The sequence below is a fragment of the Falco naumanni genome, chromosome 6, assembly GCF_017639655.2.
Source record: "Falco naumanni isolate bFalNau1 chromosome 6, bFalNau1.pat, whole genome shotgun sequence".
In the NCBI taxonomy this organism is placed as follows: Eukaryota; Metazoa; Chordata; class Aves; order Falconiformes; family Falconidae; genus Falco; species Falco naumanni.
The window spans coordinates 12,570,851-12,595,656 of NC_054059.1; the positions used below are offsets into that span (position 1 = coordinate 12,570,851).

The window sequence follows — 24,806 nt, forward strand, 5'->3', positions numbered from 1 at the left end:
CATTTATGGATTTATCCTTTTAATATAGGGAAATAACATTTTATCATTACGAGGCACCATAAAATGTAAACACAATCACTGTCATAAACCTGGATATCTCTGCGAGGAAAAATATATCTGTTCACATGGAGTTACCCTGTACACGCATTGTGCCGCTAGTTCTCTCTGTGTACATGCCTTGGGAGCCAGATCAGATACTTTATCACAGGAAATTCAAATGGATCAAATGCTCATTTTTAAAAGAATATAGCACTGATTTGTAGAACTACAGTAACATCCAGGTTTATCTTTCTTTCAATAACCATATTCCCTGTTATGCACACCATAATAACATCACAGTGAAATGTATGATGAAACAAAATTTGTTTGATACACTAGAAAACATTGCTCAGTGATACATTTACATTCTATTTATATATGATTAAACATTTGTTCATACAGTACCTTCTACAGGATTACTGGGTAATTTTTGGGGGGTCAGGGTTCATATTTTTGGATATTACTAACATGATAGCTACATCCCTTATATGCAAACATTTGATCTAGAATTTTGAGGGAAAAAAATCAGTATGTGGTTAAGCAGCTTCTTAAATACATGGTCTATGAAATCATACGCATTGTATGAAAATGCTGCCAATGATGTATAAATGTATTCTTGATCTGCTTTTCACTACATCAAATTCAAATCAATATAGACCACAACACGGTCAGTCAGTTATATTCTTAATCTGAACAGCTGGGGAAAAAGAAAAAGAATATGTACATGGAAGGAACAGCGAAAGTAAATGCATCTGAACAAGGAATGTTGGTGGCTGTTCTGGGTGAGACTTCTATTGCAACCATCATTTCCACAGTTGTGTGCTGAGAGTCTGACCAGAGGAGCTTCCAGTCCATCCTGCCACTGTGCTGGGGGGCTGGCCAAAGCCCATCACGTTGCTGGAGCTGCTGAGATTCATTCCGGCCATTTGCTGATTCATCTGTGAAGCACACACACAAGCCCAGTTAGCACTGGTGCTGAAACACAGCACACTGCTAGCCAGAACACAGTTGTACCTCCAACTAGCCACCCAGTTAAAGTATGTTTCCCTAAAATTAATATTCCTCATTAAATAAAAATATGGACTCAGTTTCTAAGCATTTTAAAAGATAGCGGCTTTTTGGGAACCATTCAGTCACCAGCTGACTGGCTGCAGCGCTTGGTGTATATGTCAAGTCTCTATGAACACTCCACTAGCAAGTTTACAGAGTGTGTGACAGAGGAGTCCGATGCATCTGGGTTGAGAGGAGCAGCTTGCTTTCAAAGTTTCAAAGCTAACCAAGGAAACTGCGGCAACTGTGATGAAGCAACACCAAAGCAAGTAATAGAACCTTGTCTACATTTGCAACTCCAGATGTTTTTTGTTTCACCAGTATTTCTTTGGAGACCTCATAGTCTTGAATATTTTTTTTTTTACATAAATTGTCCATTTAGGTAGCCATCAGCAAAGACTGAGGTGCACTTATAAACTTGAGTATTAGCTAAATCTAGCCATTCTTGCTGAAGAATCTACTAAAGTGTCATGGTTTAACTATAATTTCTTAAAGACAAGTGAAATCATTCACATGAAATTAACAACATTTAGTAAAGGTGGGAAAGAGTTCAAAATTCAGCACATTCTCTTCAGAATTTTCTTTCAGAAAAAATATTTCTACTCTCTACAAATACTATCTGGTCACTGTAATTGTCAGTGCTCAATGTAATGACATTCTTTAGGTTACTCTCCCTCACCTTCTAAAAAATGAAGGCTTTCTGCTTACTGAGAAGCCAAAAATCCAGCTGTATAAACAGAGTAAAGGATGTCCCCTCTCATGAGTTTGAGAGCAAAAAAAGCATTTGGAGCAATTAATAATCAGAGCTGATGAACAGAGATGTTGCATAAGCAACATGGGATTCAGGTTAGAGACAGCATTAGGTAAAAATCAGAGTTTATGTAAACACAAACAAACAATACCAGGTTGCAAAACTGAACCACAATACTGGTGAAAAAAACTGTGAAGTAAATCACAAACTAAAGTTTCAAGGTAAAATTCAGTACTGTGTGCTTTCACATAGATATTTGCAAAACCAACCCATCACTGAACACGGCAGTTTAAAAAAAGCTGATGGAAACATGCTTTACCTAGTTGTTAATCTCTCCTGGAGCAAAGATCTTAAGAAGTAGACTATACAGAGCATGCTGTTCTGCTAAGTAAAGCAAGCTCTCCCCCTTTCAACTGGAGCCAGAGATCAGTTCCCAGGTCCCCTACAAACTGTGGAACGTCAGCATGCTGATACCATCTGACGTGCAAGGACTACAGAAACATGTTAAGAGCTTGTTCCATGAGCCAACTTGTAATATTGATTTGATAAAAAGCATGATTTTCATTTCAGAGCTGATATGGGTCTTTTGAAACTTGGATACCTAGCAAAAAACTGTTAGCAGTAAATCCACAGATTTTTTTAGTTTGACATTTTGAAATTCTTGCCTTTTAAAAATTACTTTTCAAAGCAGAATGACAGCCTGTATTTTCAAATAGGGACTGTTGTGTACATGTAAGAAATGCTGCTTACCGTCAGAAATATTCACACCACAGGACTGAGCAGAACAGTAAAAATTAATATAATCCAATCTCAGTAAGACACTACGGTTCACTTCCTGAACTACTAGAGTAAGCAGCGTGGAATTATTACACTGTTCTTTTAATGCAAACAATAGTATGAAAAAAATAGTTGCCACCATCCATACCAAACTCCAAGGGAATCCTTTAGGTTTGTTCCGCCTCCCCCAATAACCTCTCAAATACCCGATTTCAAGATGTTTCACTGGATAATGTACAAATATAGTACTAAGTGCACACTACCACTTTTAGAGAACCTTTTAAACACGTTTAAAAAATTTTAACAAATAGCATGAAAATGCTACAGATAAATAATAGATTATTGGCCTAAACAAATAACCTGCAGGAGAATGTTAGAGTGCAAAGCACTGCACATTTCACTGAGGTTTATCCTAAAGTCTGTAAATTAAAGTATTAATTGTTAATGGCTACTCTCATGCAATTAAATTCTGCCTTTAGTTATAAGGCTGCGTTTACATTTCAATATTTTGTAACAATAGCTGAGCTAGCTTTTTACCTGGCTAGTTCAGATGCCAGGATGACAGTAGCTACAGAGCAGAGAATGGAGTTTGGTCTACCTTGGCAAAATTTATTCTCTGCTTATGTATTAGTTATCTTTGAGTTATTCACTGATTTTTTTAACGTGTGCCTCTGAGCAGTTCACAGTCCAGCAGTCTGTAACTTGGCTACACTGCAACTTTCTTCCTACAGCCAGTCTGTATCTGAAACGCAGCCTGTTTTCGAAAGCACCCTTGCCTGGGAACAGCCTTTACCTGAGAGAGGTTCCATTGAGCTTGTTGGCTTTGTTGCAATCCATACTTGTTTTGTGGCGTGACCATCTGTCCCACCATTCCACCTTGAGGTCCAATGACATTTTGAGGAAGTCCCATCACACCAGTTTGTGTAGTACCAGTAAATCCATTGGGCATTCCCATTCCTACCATCACACCTGTGCTCTGTCCCATGACTGGCACCGACTGTCCCATCATGTTTCCCATCATCCCAGGTGCTGCAGGCACAGGAACTCCCATGGCTGGAAAGCCTTGAAAATGAGTTGATGGTTGTGTGGTAAATGGCATAGAAGACGACCCCATGAACATACCTGCACCAGAGAAGGGAAAATTTCAGCAAGTGTGTTTTGTGATTTTCTCCCCGGTTCCCCTAAGTCAGAAGTGCACCAAAATAATCTGAAAGGATAACTTAATCGAGTTGCACATCAGTGAGGTTAATTTAGTTTCTGGTAGAAGTAGAAAATTGCTTAAAAATGCTCAAGGGAAAAGGACTCGCCACCAGAGGTTAGAAGCCAAACAGAGTCTGGCAAATCGCTGTGATGAGCCAGAATCTTTTAATCATTGTATTGGAGCTCTTTGTTTTCCATACAAACACAGCCAAAACCAAGATACGACAGCTCTGTGCTGATCCTGGCAGCCTGGTGTTTGCACAATGGAGACTCAGACCTTAAGTGATGAATTGGATGGCAGATGGATTAGATCAGATGGAATTCACAGATCTTTCAGTGAACTGTATACTGGGTAATTTGAACAGCTATAAATAAATTAAAATCCCTATTTTTTTCTTCAGCTTCTGTATTACATTTCAGTCATTTTCCCGTTTTTATAAACGGTAAAAATAAAAGTATTTGTTTTGAGTATAGGTAGAAGGGTAGCCAACCTTAGTTTTACACTTGTAGGAGGTAACTGTTCTCAGTAAAGCTTAAAATGGGACGGAATAGAAACCTTTACGAAATTATTTACCTGGAGCATTTTGCTGCTGCATGGTTCCTGTGCCATACAGTGATAAGATGGAGTCTTTGGAAAGTTGTTTCTTTGTTGACTCTTCAGATTTTGTTGTTTGCTCAGTGAACAGATCAAGATCCCCAGATGCCGCAGACAAGGTGGCAACTGCTGGTTTAGTGGAAGCGCTCTGGGAAATAAAGGTCAAGACAGACTACTGAATGAAACTGGTAAAAGATGTGAACGTTAAATTTTTACTGCACATCCTCACTCCTGAACCAAAGAAAACCCAGTTCTTTTACAGAAATTAACTTTAAGTAAACGAGGATTTAGACAGATGTAGCATGACCAAAGGTGAAAAAGCAGTGTATACAATACGGAAAGACCACCAGACTGGACGGAGGTTACAAAACAAGGAACACTAAATCCCTGGCCAGCTCCAAGGCGTACACATACAGATCATTCATTCCTGTTGCTCCTACATTTTGCATCAGTCAGAAGCATAAATCATGAGCTGTAGTTAGATTATGAAAAATAATTAGGAAATCAATAAGGAGATTACAATTCATATCTCATTAATCCTCTCACAGGCAGAATAGATTACAGCTAAAACAAAAGATTAAGTGCTTTGAAAGGTACTGCTACAACTAAGATCCACAACTAAGATGAACGGTATTTTTGGAGAAAAGGCAAAAGTAAAATTTTGGTTGATCTACTTCAAAGTAATAGAATTTTTAAATACATTGTTTATAATTGACTTAGAGTTCTTTAAGCACGTTTCATTTATTGAGAAAGCATAATTATCTAACACTGCGGTCTACAACCAAAAAACTAAAATATATGCAGGCTGTCAGGGGTTTTATTGCTCTTGCACCAAAATGTTTTGTAAACAAATTAGATCCAGGTGTCTTTCGGTGCTGTTATTTTGCTGCTCCTACACATGCAGTTCCATATGGGGGCTTGCTTAGGTAACTAGGCAATATCCTGTGTTCTTCTTATTTCTTAATTCTTCTTATTCATCCTGTTACTAGCGGGAACTTTTAACGCAAATCAACTGTATGTGCACTGAAGAAGAGCCAGGATTGCAATGTGTACTTAAGTTATGGCCTTATTTTAGTCCAGCTAAATACCTGATCCCGCAGCGTGTGCGAGTTTCAGCTCTCCGTGCGCTACCACCATGACCAGACTGGATCTGCAACTGGGTCCATCTATTTACTCTCATCACATACCCAAGTTTAGCAGACAAGAACCCACCACAAAATAGCAGATACAGAACACACCTATATTCATGCTTAAAGCAACCACCTCCAAACTTCGGGTGTTGCTGGCAGGCTGCTGACTGGGCCCCGAGAGGTCCACTATGGTCACACTGCACTTACACAAACATTCAATATACAGCTTCAGAAAGCACATCTGACACCTGAACTGCTAAAAAGCTCTAGCAGAAGGCAGCACTATAAGTTAGGGAAAGAATAACTACAAAAAGTTCTGGTACCAGCTACATTGGCCAGAAACCGTCAACAGAAAAGAGCACAGATTCACATGGCTGGTGATTAAAAATCTCCAAAACTGCTGTGGAAAGGGAAGAGAAAAAGAACAAGAAATGGGAACTCTGGCAACTGAAACCCCACATTTATACAACCGCCAATTTGGGCCAAGGTCACCAGACCACAGGTGATGGCACTACAAAGGGAAAGCAGCCAGAAAAAGACCAGGAATTGTTCAGCTCCTGTGAAACCTTCTCTCTGGCCAATCTACACTTAAAACTATCAATTTTCTTCTGTACATATAAAAAAGCCACTGCCTCTTGTGTATTACTGCCAAAATTTTCTACCTGCAAAGTAAAATCAAGGACATTTTTTCTTTTTTTTTTAATGGGTAGTAGGAAGCCCCTCTCCATTGGAGACTGTTCTGTATCAGTGTGGCATAACCAGTCTTTGAAAACACCACAGTCAGGTTTAAGAGTACATTCAGGTAAAAGCCCATCCTAAATAGCAGTATTTGTTTAACCGTGCATGTAGCCAGGGAGTCCCAGTATTGGATTATTCCATACTGGCATGGTTCTACCACAGCATCTGCCTAAGACAGCCTCTGCACAAGAGCTGTGCTCAGCAGGCTGGAGAACATGCAAGTTGTGGAAGCGAGTTAACGGGCAGCTTCCTCCTCGCTGCTTTGCATGGCAGTAAGGAAGGGGTTTGCTTTTCTCTAGAAAGGAGAAGAGCAGACACGTCTGGGTTTGGTGGTGTTCGTTTTTTTTAAATAAATAATAGAACCAGAGAAACATCATCTCACCTGGGATGACCCACGGGTTTGCAGTGTCTCCAGATCTATGAAACACTGTTACTATAGGAGTTTTAACGAAATAAAGCAAATCACTACATGTGCGCACAGAAGAGAAGGGAGACCTGAAGACCTGGAGGGCTGATCATCTATTACGTTTACATCATGAGATTAAATGTTCATTTAAGGTCTCTTCATTCCATTTGTTTATGGAAGATTTTGAGAGGAGCCAAAGCATGGAACAAGCGCTCCTCAAAGCGTTCCTCAGCTAAATAAATGGCAAGTAATGCAGAACACATGGCCAGAAAATAGCAGGTGGTATTCAGGTAAAAGAAAATGCACAACACTGACATGATTTTCACACGTCTAACATTCTTCTGCTACCCAAGACCTCTGTAAAAACACACCTGGCATACATATAATAGTTTTCCTTTAAGAAAGGCTACATGCAGTGCCCTCAAACAGTCACTGTACCAAACCAGAATGCTCATCGGGTGGTTAGGGAACATGCTGCCAGGCAGCTTCATGATGTTAGTGTAACAGTATTTTTCAAAACTACTCAAAGTCAACTCCAATATGCTTCATGTTTAAAAATAAGTAATTTTTGCCATCAATAGCTTATGTATTACCTGTAAAAGATAATACGTATTCAAAAGGAGTTTTTACTGTGAAACACTACTCAGATGTGTCAAGACCACAAACATGGTAGCTGAATCCATCACTTCACATGTGCCATCTGACAACACGAATAGCATGCGGCTAGCAAGAAGTTTAAATTAATGCATGAGACTGAAAAGAAGTATTTCCATTTTGGCTTTTAATTCCCAAAAGACTGCAAAGCAGCACATAAAGATCTTGACATCCTCAATATTTTAAGGTGGTCTGACAGTTGCAGCAGTCCAGATGGCTTTTGGCCATTGCCTGTGGTCCTGTCACTGGGCACCACTGGAAAGAGCCTGGCTTCATGCTCTTGCACCATCCCCTCAGGTATTTCTACACATTGCTGAGATCACTCTGAGCCTCCAGGCTGAACAGGGCCAGCTCTTTCAGCCTGTCCTCACAGAATCACTGAGTGGGTTGTGTTGGAAGGGACCTTAAAGATCACCCAGTTCCAACCCCCTGCCATGGGCAGGGACACCTCCCACCGGACCAGGTTGCTCCAAGCCCCATCCAGCCTGGCCGTGAGCACTCCCAGGGATGGGGCATCCACAGCTGCTCTGGGCAACCCGTGCCAGTGCCTCATCATCCTCACAGTAAAGAGCTTCTTCCTCGTACCTAAATCCACCCTCTTTCAGTTTACAACTGTTACTCCTTGTTCTATCACTACATTACCTGATAAAGAGTCCTGTGTGTCCCTGTCCACCCCCATCTTTCTTATAAGCCCCCTGAGGTACTGGAAGGCGGCTGTAAGGTCTCCCTGGAGCCTTCCCTCCAGGCTGAACCACCCCAACTCTCCTGACCTGTCCTCATACAGGAGGTGCTCCAGCCCCCTGAGCATCTTCGTGGCCCTCTGGACACACTCTTAAGACGCCCATGTCTGCCTTGTAGCGAGGGCTCCAGAGCTGAACGCAGCACTCCGGGGGGGGGGGGGGGGTCTCACGAGAGCAGAGGAGAGGGGCAGAATCCCCTCCTTCGACCTGCTGGCCACGCTGCTTTTGATGCAGCCCAGCACGCAGTTGGCTTTCTGGGCTGTGAGCACACACTGACGGCTTGTATTTTTCATCCACCAGTACCCCCAGATCCTTCCCGGCAGGTCTGCTCTCGATCCACTCATTGAAGCATAAATACAGGCTGAGCAAATTGCCCTGATCCAAATGAAGGAACTGAACTTCAGCTTTCAGATCCTTCAGAATTCAGACAGTGGTAAAATAAACATAAGCAAGAGCCACAAGCAATTCAGTTCATCATATTACAAGGACTAAATAGCTCCCCGGTAAGACCCTGCTTAAGTAACATTCACAATAAAGCACACTCTTGAAATAACACGTTTCTACAAAAAAACTGAGGACTTGGACACTTTATCATCACCACAACTTGTTAACGAGTTGAAGCTTGTCTGCTGATCTATGGCGACCATACTAGGTACACCACCTGGCCTCAGGGGAAAATCAGGGTTTAAGAACATCTAAAACATACTACTATTTTACATGAAAGCTTATCAGATTTGAATCATGAAGAACATACCATCTCTATAGATTTCTGAGCCACTGAACCAATTCTCAGCTCCCAATGCAATACCCTTCAAATTGCGTGCACACACTCACACACACAAAATCCAAAAAAGTGACATTTTAGTATCCTGCTTGGAGAAAAACTTACATTAGATGTTTCAGTGAGTTAATACTTTCAAAGTTAATACCTCACAGTTCTCCCGTTCTCCCCTTCCCTGTAAGTTTCAGTGAAGAATGAAGATCACGCTTTTGCTGGAAGACATACCCTCACAAAGTCTGAAATTAAGATCTGGCTAAAAGTACAGCTAAGAATGATAGAGCTCTGCTCAGTTCCTGTACATTGTTTGGCAACAAAAAACCTGTTCTAATAGCTGTGATTTAGCTATGCTCACTTCACATGAAAAAGTATCATTAAACACACAAATGTCTTCCCTTTTTTCTGTCCATGAATATTGTACAGTGGGTAAATTTATAACTTATGCCTTTTATCAAGCTTTATAGCAGGAGCTGGGTAAGTTAACTCTTCTTAAACCCCTTGAGTTTGCCAATAGGCCAAATTCTAGAAAAAAAAGTTACTCGTTCACATATTGTTTTTTACCAGTCCTTTTCAAGTTTTTTATCCAGCTATACAGAATAATAGGAAGAAATACTGTGTTTCTGAAAACTGTAATAAAGTCATATATCCCAAAAGCACAGTGAAAGTGCATACAATCCTAAATGCTCAAGACATTTGAAAAAGGAAAAACAAATGCTTTTGTTTTCATTTGAAAATCATGTCTTGGCTATTTCAATGGTCATAAATCCTAAGGTTTGCAGACATCACCTTGTTCCAGTCTCATAACAAAACATTCAAACAGACATTTCTGTACTCCACAGTGCCATAAACACACGTGCATTTAGCACTAAATGGCTGCCTTTCACGTTAAGCTAGAAAAGAAAAGCAATCTTGTGAGAAATCCACAGTCATACATTGCTTCTACAAATCAGTCTGAGGAGCACCATTAAACTCCCTTCTCTTTCGATGCTGACAAATCCCACTGTGACCTTTCAGAAGCACCTGCTATGCAGAACATCATGATAAATATCTCTGAGCGAGAAAGCAAGCCACACTATTCCACATTTGATCCATTCTTCAACTTTTTTTTTTTTTATTTCAATGTATTCTATTAATAGATATTTCAACAAGTACTACTCAACTCGACTTAAGAATTGGCCATGAATTTCTACTCTACATTTGCTCATTCCAAATGCAAGAACTGAATGTTAGGGTTACTCAACTGCTGGACTGAGTGCTAGTTTATGCCCACTTTCCCATTTGCAATCTCACACAAAATAATTACACAACAGAATCACACCCCTTTTTTTACTTCAAGGAATTAAACAGACTGAGTTCTTAAAAATCTCACATTTTGAAGCACCCTTTCCAGTCTCCAGTATTCTCCTGACTCTTCCCTGAATCCCATACAACTTTTATCCATATTACAAGGTGAAAGATGTTACAAAACTCATACCACTGCTAAATGAGAGGTACTCTCAACTTTTGCCCAGCATCAGTTCCCACACTAGACACTACCATCCTGAAACACAAGGCCTACAATGCCCTGTTAATCCTAAAGCAAAACAGAATGTTCCCTTTGCACCAGTTTACCAAGCAACCCATGTAATCAGCATCAGAAACCCCATCTTCTGCCATTTACCCACGTCCCTGTTTCTTATCTAGGGAAATTATCTGATTATATTACTTTTTCTTTCAGATTACCAACTAAACATGGAAGATAATCAAGAATTAAATCTTGCAATATGCCATAAGGACCATGAGTTTGATAAAAGTTCTGTTTGCCGCTCCTGATTACGGCACTCAGAAAAAAGCAAAATACCATTAAAAATCTGGAGTGTTTGTTAACAGCAAGTAAATGTATTCATGCTTTCTAGTATACAAACAAGGTGACACTTACCAGATATTAAGAATAATACTATCCTTTTTACCACTTTGCAATCCATCTAGTAAGTACCACACTTGGTCTAGAAACTAGCACAATAAAAATAAACTACATTTCAAAACATTTCTCTCACAGAATGTCCAGTGACCAAATCTTTATCATAGACATACACCTTAAATTATCTAAGTTAACTGCTGATAGATATAATTCAATATGTTTTAGCAGCCACTGCATTATTTACCCCATCACCAATCATCACCAGCCAGAGAATCACCCTTCTCTTTGCTGCTTCTTACTCCTGAATATTTAGCCTTCTTTTGGATTTCCTGTATTCTACAGGTAAATCACTCGCTTAATCAGCAGGTCACATCATTTGTTCAAGGAACTGAAACAAGAGAAGGCTCTTCTCCTGCTCCAAAAATAAGCTTCTAAATTACCTTAAACGGCCCCACAGACGGGGAGGTTAGCTGGGGGCTCCTGGGAAGCCTCCCTCTCAGAAGCCAGGCTGGGTAAGGCAGCATGCACGTGTGCATTCTGATCTGCACACCAGCCACACGCATCACCAACACCCCGTTCTTCGGGGCTGATAGCTACTTTAAGAGAGCTGCAGGTTTATGCAGTTTCTTTGTGTGCCCCAAAGCTGCCCCTCTCAGCTACAACAGGCACGGCAACGGGGTCGCTTCCAAACTATCGTCGCTGTGAGAGCAGGAACAGGCCAGGTGCAGGGGTTACGCTACCCTTCTTTGAAGGAAGGCAGGCATGCAAGTTCTGAGATGAGGCAAAAGACAGATCAGCCCAGTAGTAGTTTTTCTTGACATCTACTTGAATATGAAGCTTGAGACCCCAAACTTTTAGCAGCTCTATGACAGAAGCACCTGCTGTAGCCTTTCCTAAATATCAGCATCACAAAGCAGTAAGAGGTCTTAAAAAGTATGACTTAAAGCTCAATAACCTGAGAGCACAAAGTAAAAATATATTCAGCAATACCTATTAAAAAAAGAACAAGGTAAGAGACTATAAATTAAAAGAAAACATGACTACCATCACCAGGGTAAGACAGAATCCAGTTTAGCTGGATAACCAGGAACCAGAAGGGAAGACCGTACTATCTCTTAATTCTGTATTTAAGCAGTGCAAAAGCTTGAAAAGGTGAAAAAAAAAACGTAGCCGTTACAGCTGAAGAGTCTCCAGCCATGACTGTTGAGAAGTACACATTCTTTGCATGTGAATTCGCTGAAGAAAAATACGCACATGCACACACGTACTTATGCACACATATAACTAAAGAAATTATACCTGAGCAGGAGGTACAGCAGCTGCTGGTAAAGGATTAGAGATCATCGGACCAAAGATATCCAGGTCATCATTCAGCGCTGTAACAGCAGCAGTGCCCCCATTTGTAACAGATGCTTCAGCTGGACCATCTTAAAAAGACAACAGAATCACATTTAAAGTGAAAATTGTTAATATTTTAACAGCATGAGAATAATTAAAGCTGCCCATTCCATCCTACCCTGCCCTCAAAGATGTATACAATTTCCGAGATAAGACATTTTGCAGACTGTGATATCGTTCAGATTTTGAAAGAACTTCTTTCCCTAAGAAGCTGGTATACTAGTGTGCTTCAGAAAAAAACCCAGTCAACATCAAAACACTTAAAAGACTCCCCTAAGGACAGGCATGCCAACTTACCAGTACACATTACTCTTTTTCAAGTCTCTTTTTCAAGCACACCAACATTTTTAGTGAGAATTTAAACAGATGTCTTACTGAGAAGGCCCAAACTTAGTAGCCAAGCCAGTCTCGGACAAAATACACCGATCTGTGTTCTTGAATTAAAATTTGTATTTTAAAATCCATAAAGTTATTCTTGATACGCTAATTTACTCAAGGGTACATAATTAAACTTTGCATTAGGAAAAAAGTTTATCCTTCCTCTTCTTTCAAACATACTTTGCACTGACTTTACTCCACAGCTCCATGCGAACAGCCCTGCCAGGCACACTGGGCTAATTATCCGTAAGAATCTATGGTTCTTACTCTATATAGTTAACCTTCTACAGCCTTGGTGCTTGTAACCACTTTAACACATGAATACATTTAGTGATCTAGGTGAAAGTGGGTATGTGCAGGATGCTTTGAGAAGAACTGCAAGAAAATACTTAAAAAGATGTAGGGACAAAAATACCACGACATGGTTTTAAGGAATAGAGCAACTACTTCCCATTTGATATTAAGCTGTCCAAGAACAAGTGGCAAGAATTGCCTATTAAGCTTTGTACCTAATCATATCACAAGTGGGTTGCCGTCACACAGAGCTCGACAAATATAAAATTAAGTCTAGATTATGCTGAATGCTATGAATATTGCATAGTGTTAACAGCAAACCTAAGAAAGCTTTTTTTTTTAAGCAAAATAAGAACTTTAGTCTCAATGTATCCAATACTCACGGCAGAAGTCAGACTTCTCTGGCAGAACAAACTGGCTGAATTAAGTCACAATTTTCTCTCCAAACAGAACCACCATGACAACTAGCATGGCTGTTTATATATCACAGGAGGATCAGTATTCTAAAATCCCCAGATTACAGTACACTGAAAAAACTACCATTAACATCATAAAACAATTTCTACCTGATGCTTTAGCATGTTTAAATAAACTTCCTTCTCACTGTATGTGTTGTATCCACTGTTCTCTTTATTCACACTAAGTTTCTGTAAAGCAAATGTTACCTTACCTAGCACCCTAATTAAACGATGTGGGTTGTTTTGTTTCCTCTTAAAGTCACACAATTACACATAGGTAGCTAACTTCAAATATATCCATCAGCAACTTCAGATGTACATTTACAAACTAACACAGCAATATATTCCCAATTTTAAACACAACAGAATACAGATGGCCACCTTTAAACTTTAAAAAGCATCAAAGACCAAAAAAAAATAGCTGCTATGTATTTCAGAAAAGGTGTCAACTTCCTCCTTCTGCTAAACTTTAAGAAGTTATTTTCCAGTGCCCTACACCTGCAACAGTTACCTACCTGAGTGAAAAGATCCATTTCAAGAGCAGAGGTCAATCACTGGAGTATCAGCATTAACAGTTTAGTTGTAACATATGAAACGTATGTCTTACTACCCCAGAGAAACATGTAAGGCTGAAGGCAGGTGTGAGATTTAGGCGTTTTAAAGTTTCTAGAACTCTAACGCAGACAGACAAGTGGTCTGATTAATAAAGAGCACAGCTGAGATGCAGTATTTAATTAAGATCAAATCATAGGAAGCTTCCTACATTTATTTAAAATATTACAATGCCATCTCTCACATAATTGCAACATTCTTTCCCATCTGCTAAAGAACAGTCACGTAAGAATCAGTATTTTTTTTTCTAAGAAAAAAAGATAGAAGAAAAGAGTAAGTTATTACTTAGAAAGGTCTCTCTTTGCTCTCCTCTACTTTTTATTTAAGAACACAAATAACTGGCAGACTACAGCAAGATTTGTCTCCCTACAGGCTGAATATCATAATTTTTCATTACTTTGTTCTGCCACATGCAAGCTCACTGCAGTTGGAGACTACCTGTCTGGCAGCCCAGAGTATCGACAAGCTGGAACAAAATAGCAGAAGCAGTAAAAAGCACCAGTCAGTTCATCAATCTGGAAACCACTTGAGTGAGGAAACCATCGCAGAAGACCGACATGACTTTCGGCTGTTAGCTCCTACAAGAACATAACATGCATGCTGAAACGATCCATTCAGAAGATCACCACTCAGATGCCTTCTCATTTCTGTGTGCCTCCCAACTCCAATGGATGGTGGCCCCCTTTTTAGCTGCCTTGTATGAAAGAATTTATTTTAAAGATAAAGACTGTCACTGCTGTATATCTGAAAACCTGACACAGAAGTCATGGATACCAAAATCCAACAATGTACAAGACGTCAGAACCTGCCACCATCCATGCATATCTGAATTCAGTCTTTGCTAATCTGCGTGCCTTAGTATATACAGAAAATTTGGCAAAGCTATAGCTGCTGCAGAAACCGCAACTCTGAACCGAGTTTAGCATATGTAAAATCCACAGCATATTTTTTAAGCACTTACTGCATCTTCTTCATACAGGGAATTATGAAACATCCAAGTGGAAGGGTGCTGATTTGCAATTCTTTGGGAGCTAGATGCTTGCTTTTGTGACTACTTCAGATATTTAATTAGAGTATAAAATAATTTATGTATCAAACTTGAACATTAATAGCTTTATATTTGCTAATTCTCAAAACCACTTCATGTGAATGGGAAATTGAGACCAAATTCTGCACGTTAGCAATGGCAAGCAGATCCAATAACGAGAACCAAAATACCTTGAAGGCAGGGATATGAGAAGGACAAGTGAGTGGCATTTGCAAGAAACTGAACCTCAGCAAGCATATTTATTGCCCAAACTTGTGCAAATTTCATGAAGATAACACTGCTATCTGGAAGAGCTAAGACCCAGCAACTGCACAAAGGCAAACGGCCATGGGAATGGCTTGGCAATATTAGCTCTTCTATGCGGAGTAAATAGTGAGCGGCTTGACAATAACCATAGGGATGAAGTAGCCACCTCAGCCAATTCTATTACTACATCATGATTTGATTTTGCCGGGAGAACTGCTGTTCCACCAATTCTGAAAAGCAAAGTTACAAACTCATCTATGATTATGACAAAGCTACTTACACCTTAGTGCAAAGGTCTCCTCCTTCCCTTATTTCTGCTCTGATGAATAGAAGTCAGTGGACAGTATAATGACCAGATGTACAATCTGCTCCACCATTCCACCCACAGCAGTGCTTTAAGATGTGTGTAAATAAATAATCTGGCAGTTTAAGTAGCAAGCTTCTTCTGAGGTCAGTTCTGCAGACAGGCAGTTCCAAAAACATCTCCCCAAAGGTTCACAGTTTCAGATAAATTTAGGAACGAACGATGCATAATTTTCATGCAAAAGGATTGTCTGGAATTAATAATTTAATGTTTTCATTTTCTCAGTGAAGCACATGCATTTAAAAAGTCTCTCTCTTGTCATATACCAAAGTGGTTCAGTTTCCCTGAATGTAAAAAAGTTTAATATATAAGACTGACAATTTAAATGCAATCATTTACTAAAACAAGCATTTCACATATTTAGAACATTCACAAGAGAACACATTTGCAAGAACATAGTATTTTTCAAGCATTTAATATGCTGCTTACAAATTAATACTACAAAACCACAGGTTTTTGCTAGATCACTTCTGTATATGTGCTACTTGGTAGTATACATACCTCCTTCATCTCTTACTGAATTTTACACTACAGATACATATTTCCCTGTCTGTATCAGTACAGAAACCAGACATTTTTAATTAGCATTTACAACACAGTTTTATGGCTGTATGAATAGTACTAACAAATAATCCTGTCTTACTGATTTCTCAAAAATGTAATAGTTGGAACATTTATATCTATTAAAAAGCAACTTTGAAAACATTCCCCCTTGAAACTAAAAGATTCCATAAAGAACTAAATTTTAGAATATAGAATAAGCCTAACTGTTTTCACTTCAGTTTATTACTTGTAGCAATATTAGTATCTTAATTTTTTATATATATATATATATATATGCATGCAGGCATACACATACTTGTATTCCAACACAATAGTTCACACTAATTACACAGAGATTACAGATATTCTCAGCTTCAAAGCACCAGGTCACTGATTAGGAAGCACTTCCTCCTTTCCCTCCTAATTTTAAAATATTTCTGTAGCATAAGAAAGATATTCCAGCAGACTTCCGAGTTCTAAATTATTCTAAGTATATTACTCCTCATTCAACTTGTGCTGCCTACCATTAAAAACTAATTAGAAGGGGTGATGTGTATTTAACAGAAGGGAACACAGCTGCAGTCTTTCCAGGAAACAGGTCATAATCAGACTAAGCTATATAGGCCTCCCTGAACATATTGAGAAATTTATAGCTTCAGCCATCACAGAATTGCTTTGAAACAACTAACTTCTAATCAACACTACTTCCACCAGTTTTCCGGAGAATGCATCCATAGCAAGGAATGGAGATGCGGCAGAAGCCATTGCAACCAGAGTGCTGGCAAGGCAGAGCTTCCACGCTCGGTCAGAGAAGGCAACATGACAAGTCAATAGATGCTGTTCTTCACTGTTGCTCCTAGCTGTGGTCCCAAATCTTCACTTCTTACAATGTCTGACAACATGACAGGTAATATCCACCTGCTGCCTGCCACACTGCGCAACAGCAGATGCTGCTTCTGATTTCAGATTAAGAAGTCTTGTTCAAATTTGACATCAGAAACAAAAGCTATTTACTAGGGTTCCAGTGAAGTTTACCTTTACAGTGTTTCTCGGTATATATTTTATCAGTGCCTGACACGACAATTTCCAGTTCAGTGCTGCCTTTTGTTATGAAAGCTTCCATACACACCATTAATCTTTGGTATATCTGTCTGTATCCATCTGTACCATGTGACCAGCAGAAAAGCTTCAAAGGGATAGCAAAAAAAGGAAACAACAAGAAAGATCTGCTCTAAAACTTTGTGTAACATTTCTGAAACTAATTTTCTATGAGACAAACTATTTACAATAAGTTTGTAAGCTGCCACGTGTTTTTTATATATACAATTGCTCATGACAGCCATACCAACACCTGCAACAGGGGGAGAATACGCATATGATTATTTATTACACCAAATTACTAAAAAAGTAAATCTGAGAGAAATAGTTAAATACTTGAAACAAAATCTGGGGCAAAAGTACAAACAAAGTTTGTCTGTCCAAATTTACTGTGGAATTATTTAACTGCATTAGTAAAATGTTATTCACTGCTAAAACCTTCACAGAACTGAAAAAGCATTCGTGGGGAGGCCATGTCTATATAATGCTTCTTAGAACAAGATGTGGAAAGCCGGAAAGCTAACAATGCTGTACGCCTCAAGTTGTTATAAATGTTTTTATTTCGGGTACGCACATTCCTTATCTAACCATAATCTTAACATAGCAGCAATACTACAAATGTTAACATGTTCAGAAGCTCGGGTAGTGGGGTCACACAAACTTCATGAGGTTCAACAAGGCCATGTGCAAGGTCCTGCACCTGGGTCAGGCCAACCCCCAGTATCCATACAGACTGGGGGATGAAAGGATTGAGAGCAGCCCTACAGGGAAGGACTTGGGGATACCGGTGGATGAAAAGCTGGACATGAGCTGGCAGTGTGCATTGGAGCCCAGAAAGCCAACTGCGTGCTGGGCTGCATCAAAAGAAGCATGGCCAGCAGGTCGAGGGAGGCGATTCTGCCCCTCTGTGCTGGTGAGACCATGCTGCAGTCCTCAGTACAGAAAAGACATGGAACTGCGGAGCAGGTCCAGAGAAGGGCCACAAAAAAGATCAGAGGGCTGGAGCACCTCTCCTATGAAGACAGGAGAGAGCTGGGGTGGTTCAGCCTGGAGAAGAGAAGGCTCCAGGGAGACCTTACAGCCCCCTTCCAGTACCTCAGGGAGGCCTATGAGGACGCTGGAGAGGGGCTTTTCAGCAGGGTCTGTAGTGACAGGACAGGGGGGAATGGCTTTAAACTGAAAGAGGGTAGATTTAGATTAGATGTAAGGAAGAAATTCTTTACTATGAGGGTGGCGAGGCACTGGCACCGGTTGCCCAGAGAAGCTGCCCCATCCCTGGGAGCGTTCAAGGCCAGGCTGGATGGCGCTTGGAGAAACCTGGTCTAGTTGAAGATGTTCCTGCTCATCGCAGGGGGGTTGGACTAGCTGACCTTTCAAGGTGCCTTCTGACCCAAGCTATTCTATGGTTCTATGAGTCTATGATCTATATATGCATATATGACACTTATGTACTTACAAACGTAACTTTATTATATCTTAAATGCAGGTTTCCAACTTACGACCAACCATGCTGCTTCGGTCCTTACCAAACAGTACCAACAAAAGCACATTTCTTTGTTATGCAACATCCAGCTACACTTCATACCGTGATTAAGCTCTCAAAACTTCACAGAATTCCTTCAGAGAGTATTTCCCCCACACAAGCGGATAAGCAGCTTTTAGCAGATCATACTTGACCTCCAGCCATGCTGGATGAAGGCCCCACACATCACATTCAGTTAACCACAACAACATAACACATCTCTTTTCTTCTGGTCATTCATCGTGACTTACTACAATGGTTATTCCAGAATGTGCAACTGCCTATTTTATGAAGGGCACATCTAACCAGTAAATGATACAGAATATGTAAAACGCACTTTCCTTCTTTCTGATAATTCTCTAAGGTAATGTAGTTTAAAAATAGTAATTTATCTTTTTTCTGAATGTTGAAATAATTTCTAAGTGACATACCTTGACAAACAGAATATCCAAAATTGCCTGTGTGATATTCCAAGAAAAGATTACCACGATCATACACAGCTATAATATAATTTTTTTACAAGTATTTTTAAAAACTGGATTTACATCAATCTGGAGTAAGCGGAGACATCTACCTTGTAAGACAAAGCCCCTAAAAGAAGCACAGAGCGCAAGGTTAACACCAGAGAGATGAAAATTCAGCACTGTCAATGATGTAAAGTGCTTAAGAACTATGGTTTACGTGCTGGGACTTTCACACTGGAAAATGTTTCCTGTAATTCCCCTATTAAAAATCAATGTTATGAAATCCCATATTATTGATTTTAGCATCAATTTTAAGTCCCCACAACTTCAATAGGCACTCTTTCAGCATGGACAAGATGCAAATAATTGTAGCGATCCCTAAAAAAGCAGCTTCAGATTTAGCCTACAGAAATAGGCTGCGATTTCTTACAGCTTGGGAAGAGAGGGATGCAATTTGGGGTTCCACAGCAAGAACACCAACTCTATTGCTTGTGAAGAGCTATATATATATATGTAGAAGACTATATAGCTTGTACATGTCTGTTTTCCCACCTTTCTGCGTATGGAATACTGAACTAAAATCTACTCTGAATCTAAAGGCCAAAACTCACGAAGGTTGCTGGATCATCAAAAAGTGAATATCCAAGCAGCATCTCAATAATAAACCCCCTGAACAGGAAGGAACTCAAGGGAACCACATGAATCTGTATTTTAAACGGCTCAGAAGAAACACAAACATGATAGTACAGGCACTGAGGATATTATGCCTTCTGTGCTGTTACAAGATTTAAAGATACAATTTGCCTAAGCATATTATCTTGAAAATTTTGCAATTTGTAAAGAAAAACAAAAAACAATCTATTTTTAGAAAATTATCTTATCTGGCTACAATCTTCACTGGATAAATCCTATCTCACAGGATGTTTACCTTCTGATGAGGTCACTATTACAAACCCAACAAACAAAAAGAGCAATAACCCAAAGGTTAACACCACACCCAAAGCCAGCATTGAACCTACTCAAGAAAATACTTTGCAAGAAGTTGGGCTGTTTTGAAAGCCAAATTTATTCTAGCAGGAATTGTGATCCATTCAAATTACTTAATCTGCTATCATAAGTGATACTGGTCTGCCCTAGTAAAAGCTGCTACTGTTCTTCATTTGCAGAAATGAAGTCCTAAGAGAACGAATCCTCATTAGAAACATGTCTGCTCAGTACGAAGAATGAGCTATGCAATCACAGACATTTTAATATTGCTTGATATGACATATCAAACACTTTAATCAGCAGTGTGCCGCTGCAACAACAAACGGGATTCTGGGCTGCATCCGCAGCGGCATTACTAGCCGAGACAGAGATCATCCCACTCTATTTAACACTTGCCAGGCCACATCTGTGCCCAGTTCTGGTCCCCACAATTCAAGAAAGATGCAGAGAGACTGCAGAGGGTCCAAAGGAGGGCCACACAGATGGTCAAAGGGCTGGAGAACCTGTCCAATGAGGAAAACCTGCTTGAATTAGGTCTTTTCTCCCTGGAGAAGAAAAAAGCTCGGGAGAGATCTTATCCCAGTATGGCAGTACTTAAAAGGCAGCTACAAAGGAGGACAGAGACTCTCTATTCACCAGGAGCCACACAATCTTCTTAACAAGGGGCAAAGTGTACAAACTGCACCAGGAGAGGTTTTATCTCGACATAAGAAAGACATTTTTTACCGTGAGATCAATTACTGGAATAACCTCCCCACCGACGTGGTAGAGTCTCCATCACCTGAGGTTTTCACGATGCAATCAGACAGGACGCTAGATAATCTCACCTGGGCTCCCCTTCCCACAGGCTGGACTAGACGGCTTTTCAAGGTCCCTTCCAACCCGGGCTATTGTACAGTTCTATGATATATTGGGTTGAAGTGATCTTCATTTTAATACTCTCTGAAGGAGTCTACTGCCGGCATTAATTAAAAGACAACACTCCAAATGAAACACGTAGGTCTGCTTGCATTAACACATATCTCATTTGCAGCTCAGTGGATTCCAAGTGCTACTAGCTTATTACACTGCATTTCAATTTGTTATTTAAAAGATCTTTAAACACTCCCTCCTCTAAAATTATTGGGTTTTAACATACAAATTATAAACTTTGCCCTTTGTATATCTCACTGAAGAAGCACAGCTGTTGAACACCAATTATAACACACTTTCTGTTGCATATTACATCTCAATTTAGGCTATGTAATCTGAGTTTATTATCATATCATAAAACAGCATTACCAAGTTTCATTCCAAAACATGACTAAAAGGATACAGAATCCTAGCAATCTCAAAACCACACATTGATTAAATTTTAGCTCTTAATTAGGTTGTTGGTCTGGTAAAGGAAAATAAAGGAAAATCAGTTTTCCATCAAGTCTAAATTACCCTTTTTTTTTTTTTAATAGGTTCATTCTATATCCATAATCTAACTTCTACTGTGTTAATTAAGATTTGCTTGCCTATGGCGGCAGATTACTTGGAATGAGATATGGACCACAACACACACATAACCGGTACAAAAGTAGTATTTCACAGCTCTTCTGCACCCAAAGGGAAAATAACATGCATTTTGAATGATAGTGTGAATTCTAAAACAGAGAAGATATTTATTGTTTTCTTGCAACATTATTCATATCTTAAAACCAAAACGTAAAAACCAACAAAACATTTTTCTATGAAGCCAATTTTCTAGAATAAATACATTTAAAAGTTTACCAGCCTCTTCCAATATCCTGTGGAAATTATGTAGCTATTTAAGAATAACCATGACATTGATACATATTGAATAATCTTAATATCCACTCACAACTCTTAGAAACCTTCCCTAACAGTGAACAACAAAAGGAAATAAAATAGTTACTGTAATATTCCATTTTAAGATGCTATGAAATGGAAAAAACACACTTTCAGTAACACTAGGTAAATGAAAGACAGATTTTATGAATATGACCTTCAACAAGCAGAAAAAAGCATAAAAGCATGGTATAGACAGACAGTGCAAATTACATTATTTGGGTCCAACAGTTTATTTACAAGACAAATACACAGTTACCTGCCAGTCAGAAAACAAAAAGGTCTATTAGATAAAAAAAGAATGATGGTCACAGTCAGTATACAACACTGAAATGCCCAATATATTTAGTTTTATGAGATAATAGTCAGCTGCGGTCAGACAGTTTACTGGTTTTTTAACTAGTATAGGTATTTTATGATATCAGTTATTTTATAGATATACAATTCAGATGACCTCAGTGTTTTCATTAAAAAGTACACTTGTACCATAAACATTGAAATACCACAATCCATAAGCCTTTTGAAGATCACTTTGATAACTTCCCCTTCCCACAGGAGCTCATTACTCTCCTTAGCAAAACACAAGTATTGATATACCCAGATCCCTATGGCATTTTCCTTTATAGTTACAAATTCATAAGCTCAATCTTATGGTTTTCAAATTCACCTATCAGTAAACACAGATAAAACAGAAGCATCTCTATTAAAATATATAACAACATACCTGTGTTTGATTTAAAAACAGGTAATTATGTATTGCTTACCAAGTCCTAAAAGGTCAATAGTGGCTTCTGATGACTTTTTTGGACTTGCTTTAGCTTCTGATTGCTGATCCTCTTTCTTCTGTGGCTTTAAAGGAAAAAAAAAAAAAACCACACAAAAGTAACCTTTCTGAAAAAGATACAGCGCTTCAAAAATACTCATTAAACATGCTGCTCCAGTATCAGAAGTAAAAGCCCTTTTTTATATTTGTTTATCGCAATGGAATAAGTTGCAGTTATGGTCATAAAGGACGCGGCACATGACTGTAAAAAAATACCCTTACACCTTCACTGGTATGCAATCATTTTTAAAATAAATCTGAGTTCCAGGATAGGTTAAAAATAAGCTGAAATCTTAAACTGAACCACTGCATATCAGAACATACCTTGTTAAAGACCAAAATTGTTTAGAAAACCACCCGCTAGAAAAATATTCCATGGATTCCCTGATTCTATACTGTATTATAACTTTCACCTTTGAGTATGGGATCTGACGAATAGCAGACTGATTCCAAATGCTACTCAGTATTGCAGAGAAAAGAAATTATATTTGTTATGAGAAAAAAATATGTTTTCTGAAAGTAAATTTTTATATATAAAGAATTTTTTAGAAGTGACCCTTCAAAATAAAGTTTTCTACAACTGACCATACCTCAGTAAACATACCATATAATTTAAATTATGAACATCTTTCAGAATTACCAGTATTTCAGAAAAGAATATAATAAAGTTTTGCATGTTTGGTTCTTCTCCAACTCTTTAAGGAACATCACGGTCACAGAAGCTGTAAAAAGAAGCATTTCTGACACTTTGCTTGATTTCATGAAATCGGTATTTTCTGCTTAAACTGCTTAACAATTGTGAACATTGAATAAAAAAGTTTTTAAACTGAAAAGCAAAACTGTAAGAATTATATTAAATGTGCAAATTTTCATTACTCCAGATCAGATTTATGATAACCACATAAAAGCAAAAGTTTGAAATAAATTAAAACTTGACAGGGTGGGTTCAGAATGCAAACCTTTCAGAGAAATCCAAACACTTTTGCACACATTAGTACGAACTAAGTAGAGAGAGTTCAAATAGCACTCTCTTATTTAGTACTTATTATTGTAGCAAATAAATTTCATCACCTAAACTAAACATTTAAAAATGTATTGGGAATAATCTACTTAGGTTCTCTGCTCTGTCAAATAACATTTTCAATAATTATTAAATGCATATTTGTTTCATCACACTCTAAATAAGAAAGGCAGTCAATGAAGATACAAGTTACAAAAATACAAATTTCTATAAAAATAAGATCCTTTAAGATACCCTTTCCCAATATCATTGCTATATTTTTTGATCAGCAGTTTCTTTCCCATTCTGCTCCCTTGCCAGTACTTAAACTAATAGGGTTTTAAGGTCACTTCACAGTTAGTTACTTTAAGAAAGACTGCAAAATTATTTTCGAGCATGTTAGTGCAGCAGATATTTCTAGACATTAATACTGCATTCATTTCCTTGATGGAGTTTTTCTCCTGAAAGCACTATTCAGCTCCTTTACAGCTACATGGTTTTTACCAACCCACTAACCTTCTGTCTGGAAAATGAAAGAAGCTATTAGTCTCCTAACAATTCACCAGTACTTCATCTGTACAATAGTGGTCACACAAAGCAATGTTCAGCAGCTATCTAGAAAAAAATTCCTTCCTCTTACCCTTAATTTTACCTGCAATACTGGGTGGATCCCCCCCTCGTCCTCCTCTCACCATGACAAACACCAGTTGCTGGAATTTCCTATCCTCCTGTCTGAGATTTAAAACAGCTTTAAACTTCCATATGCCTTTATTTCTGGTTAAGATGTTTCACATTACATACAAGGGCTTTTGTGCAAAAGTATCAGAAGATACTTTTGGTGCTTAAGGCCTGCCATGATTCATAGATGGACAGGGGCTTCCCTAAAGTCACCTACACTTAGGAATAAATTAAGTAAGGTTAGCACTAATAGGATAAGTTAGAACATGAAGCTTGCATGCATGCAATTGTTCTTGATT

The 24,806-nt window shown here is 38.8% G+C and overlaps 1 protein-coding gene across 2 annotated transcripts in view; it reads right to left on the reverse strand.

Moving 5' to 3' along the window:
• Window positions 1–2: 2 nt before the first annotated feature.
• SMAP1 (small ArfGAP 1) overlaps window positions 3–24,806 on the reverse strand; it is a 96,060-nt gene continuing 71,256 nt past the window's right edge. For both annotated transcript variants that reach the window (XM_040597958.1, XM_040597957.1), the window contains 5 exons: window positions 22,771–22,855; window positions 12,058–12,185; window positions 4,392–4,560; window positions 3,411–3,739; window positions 3–977 (listed from right to left, as the gene is read on the reverse strand). In XM_040597958.1, the coding sequence (XP_040453892.1) occupies window positions 843–977; window positions 3,411–3,739; window positions 4,392–4,560; window positions 12,058–12,185; window positions 22,771–22,855 (846 nt within the window). In that variant the 3' untranslated portion in view covers window positions 3–842. The remainder of the gene's footprint in view (window positions 978–3,410; window positions 3,740–4,391; window positions 4,561–12,057; window positions 12,186–22,770; window positions 22,856–24,806) is intronic.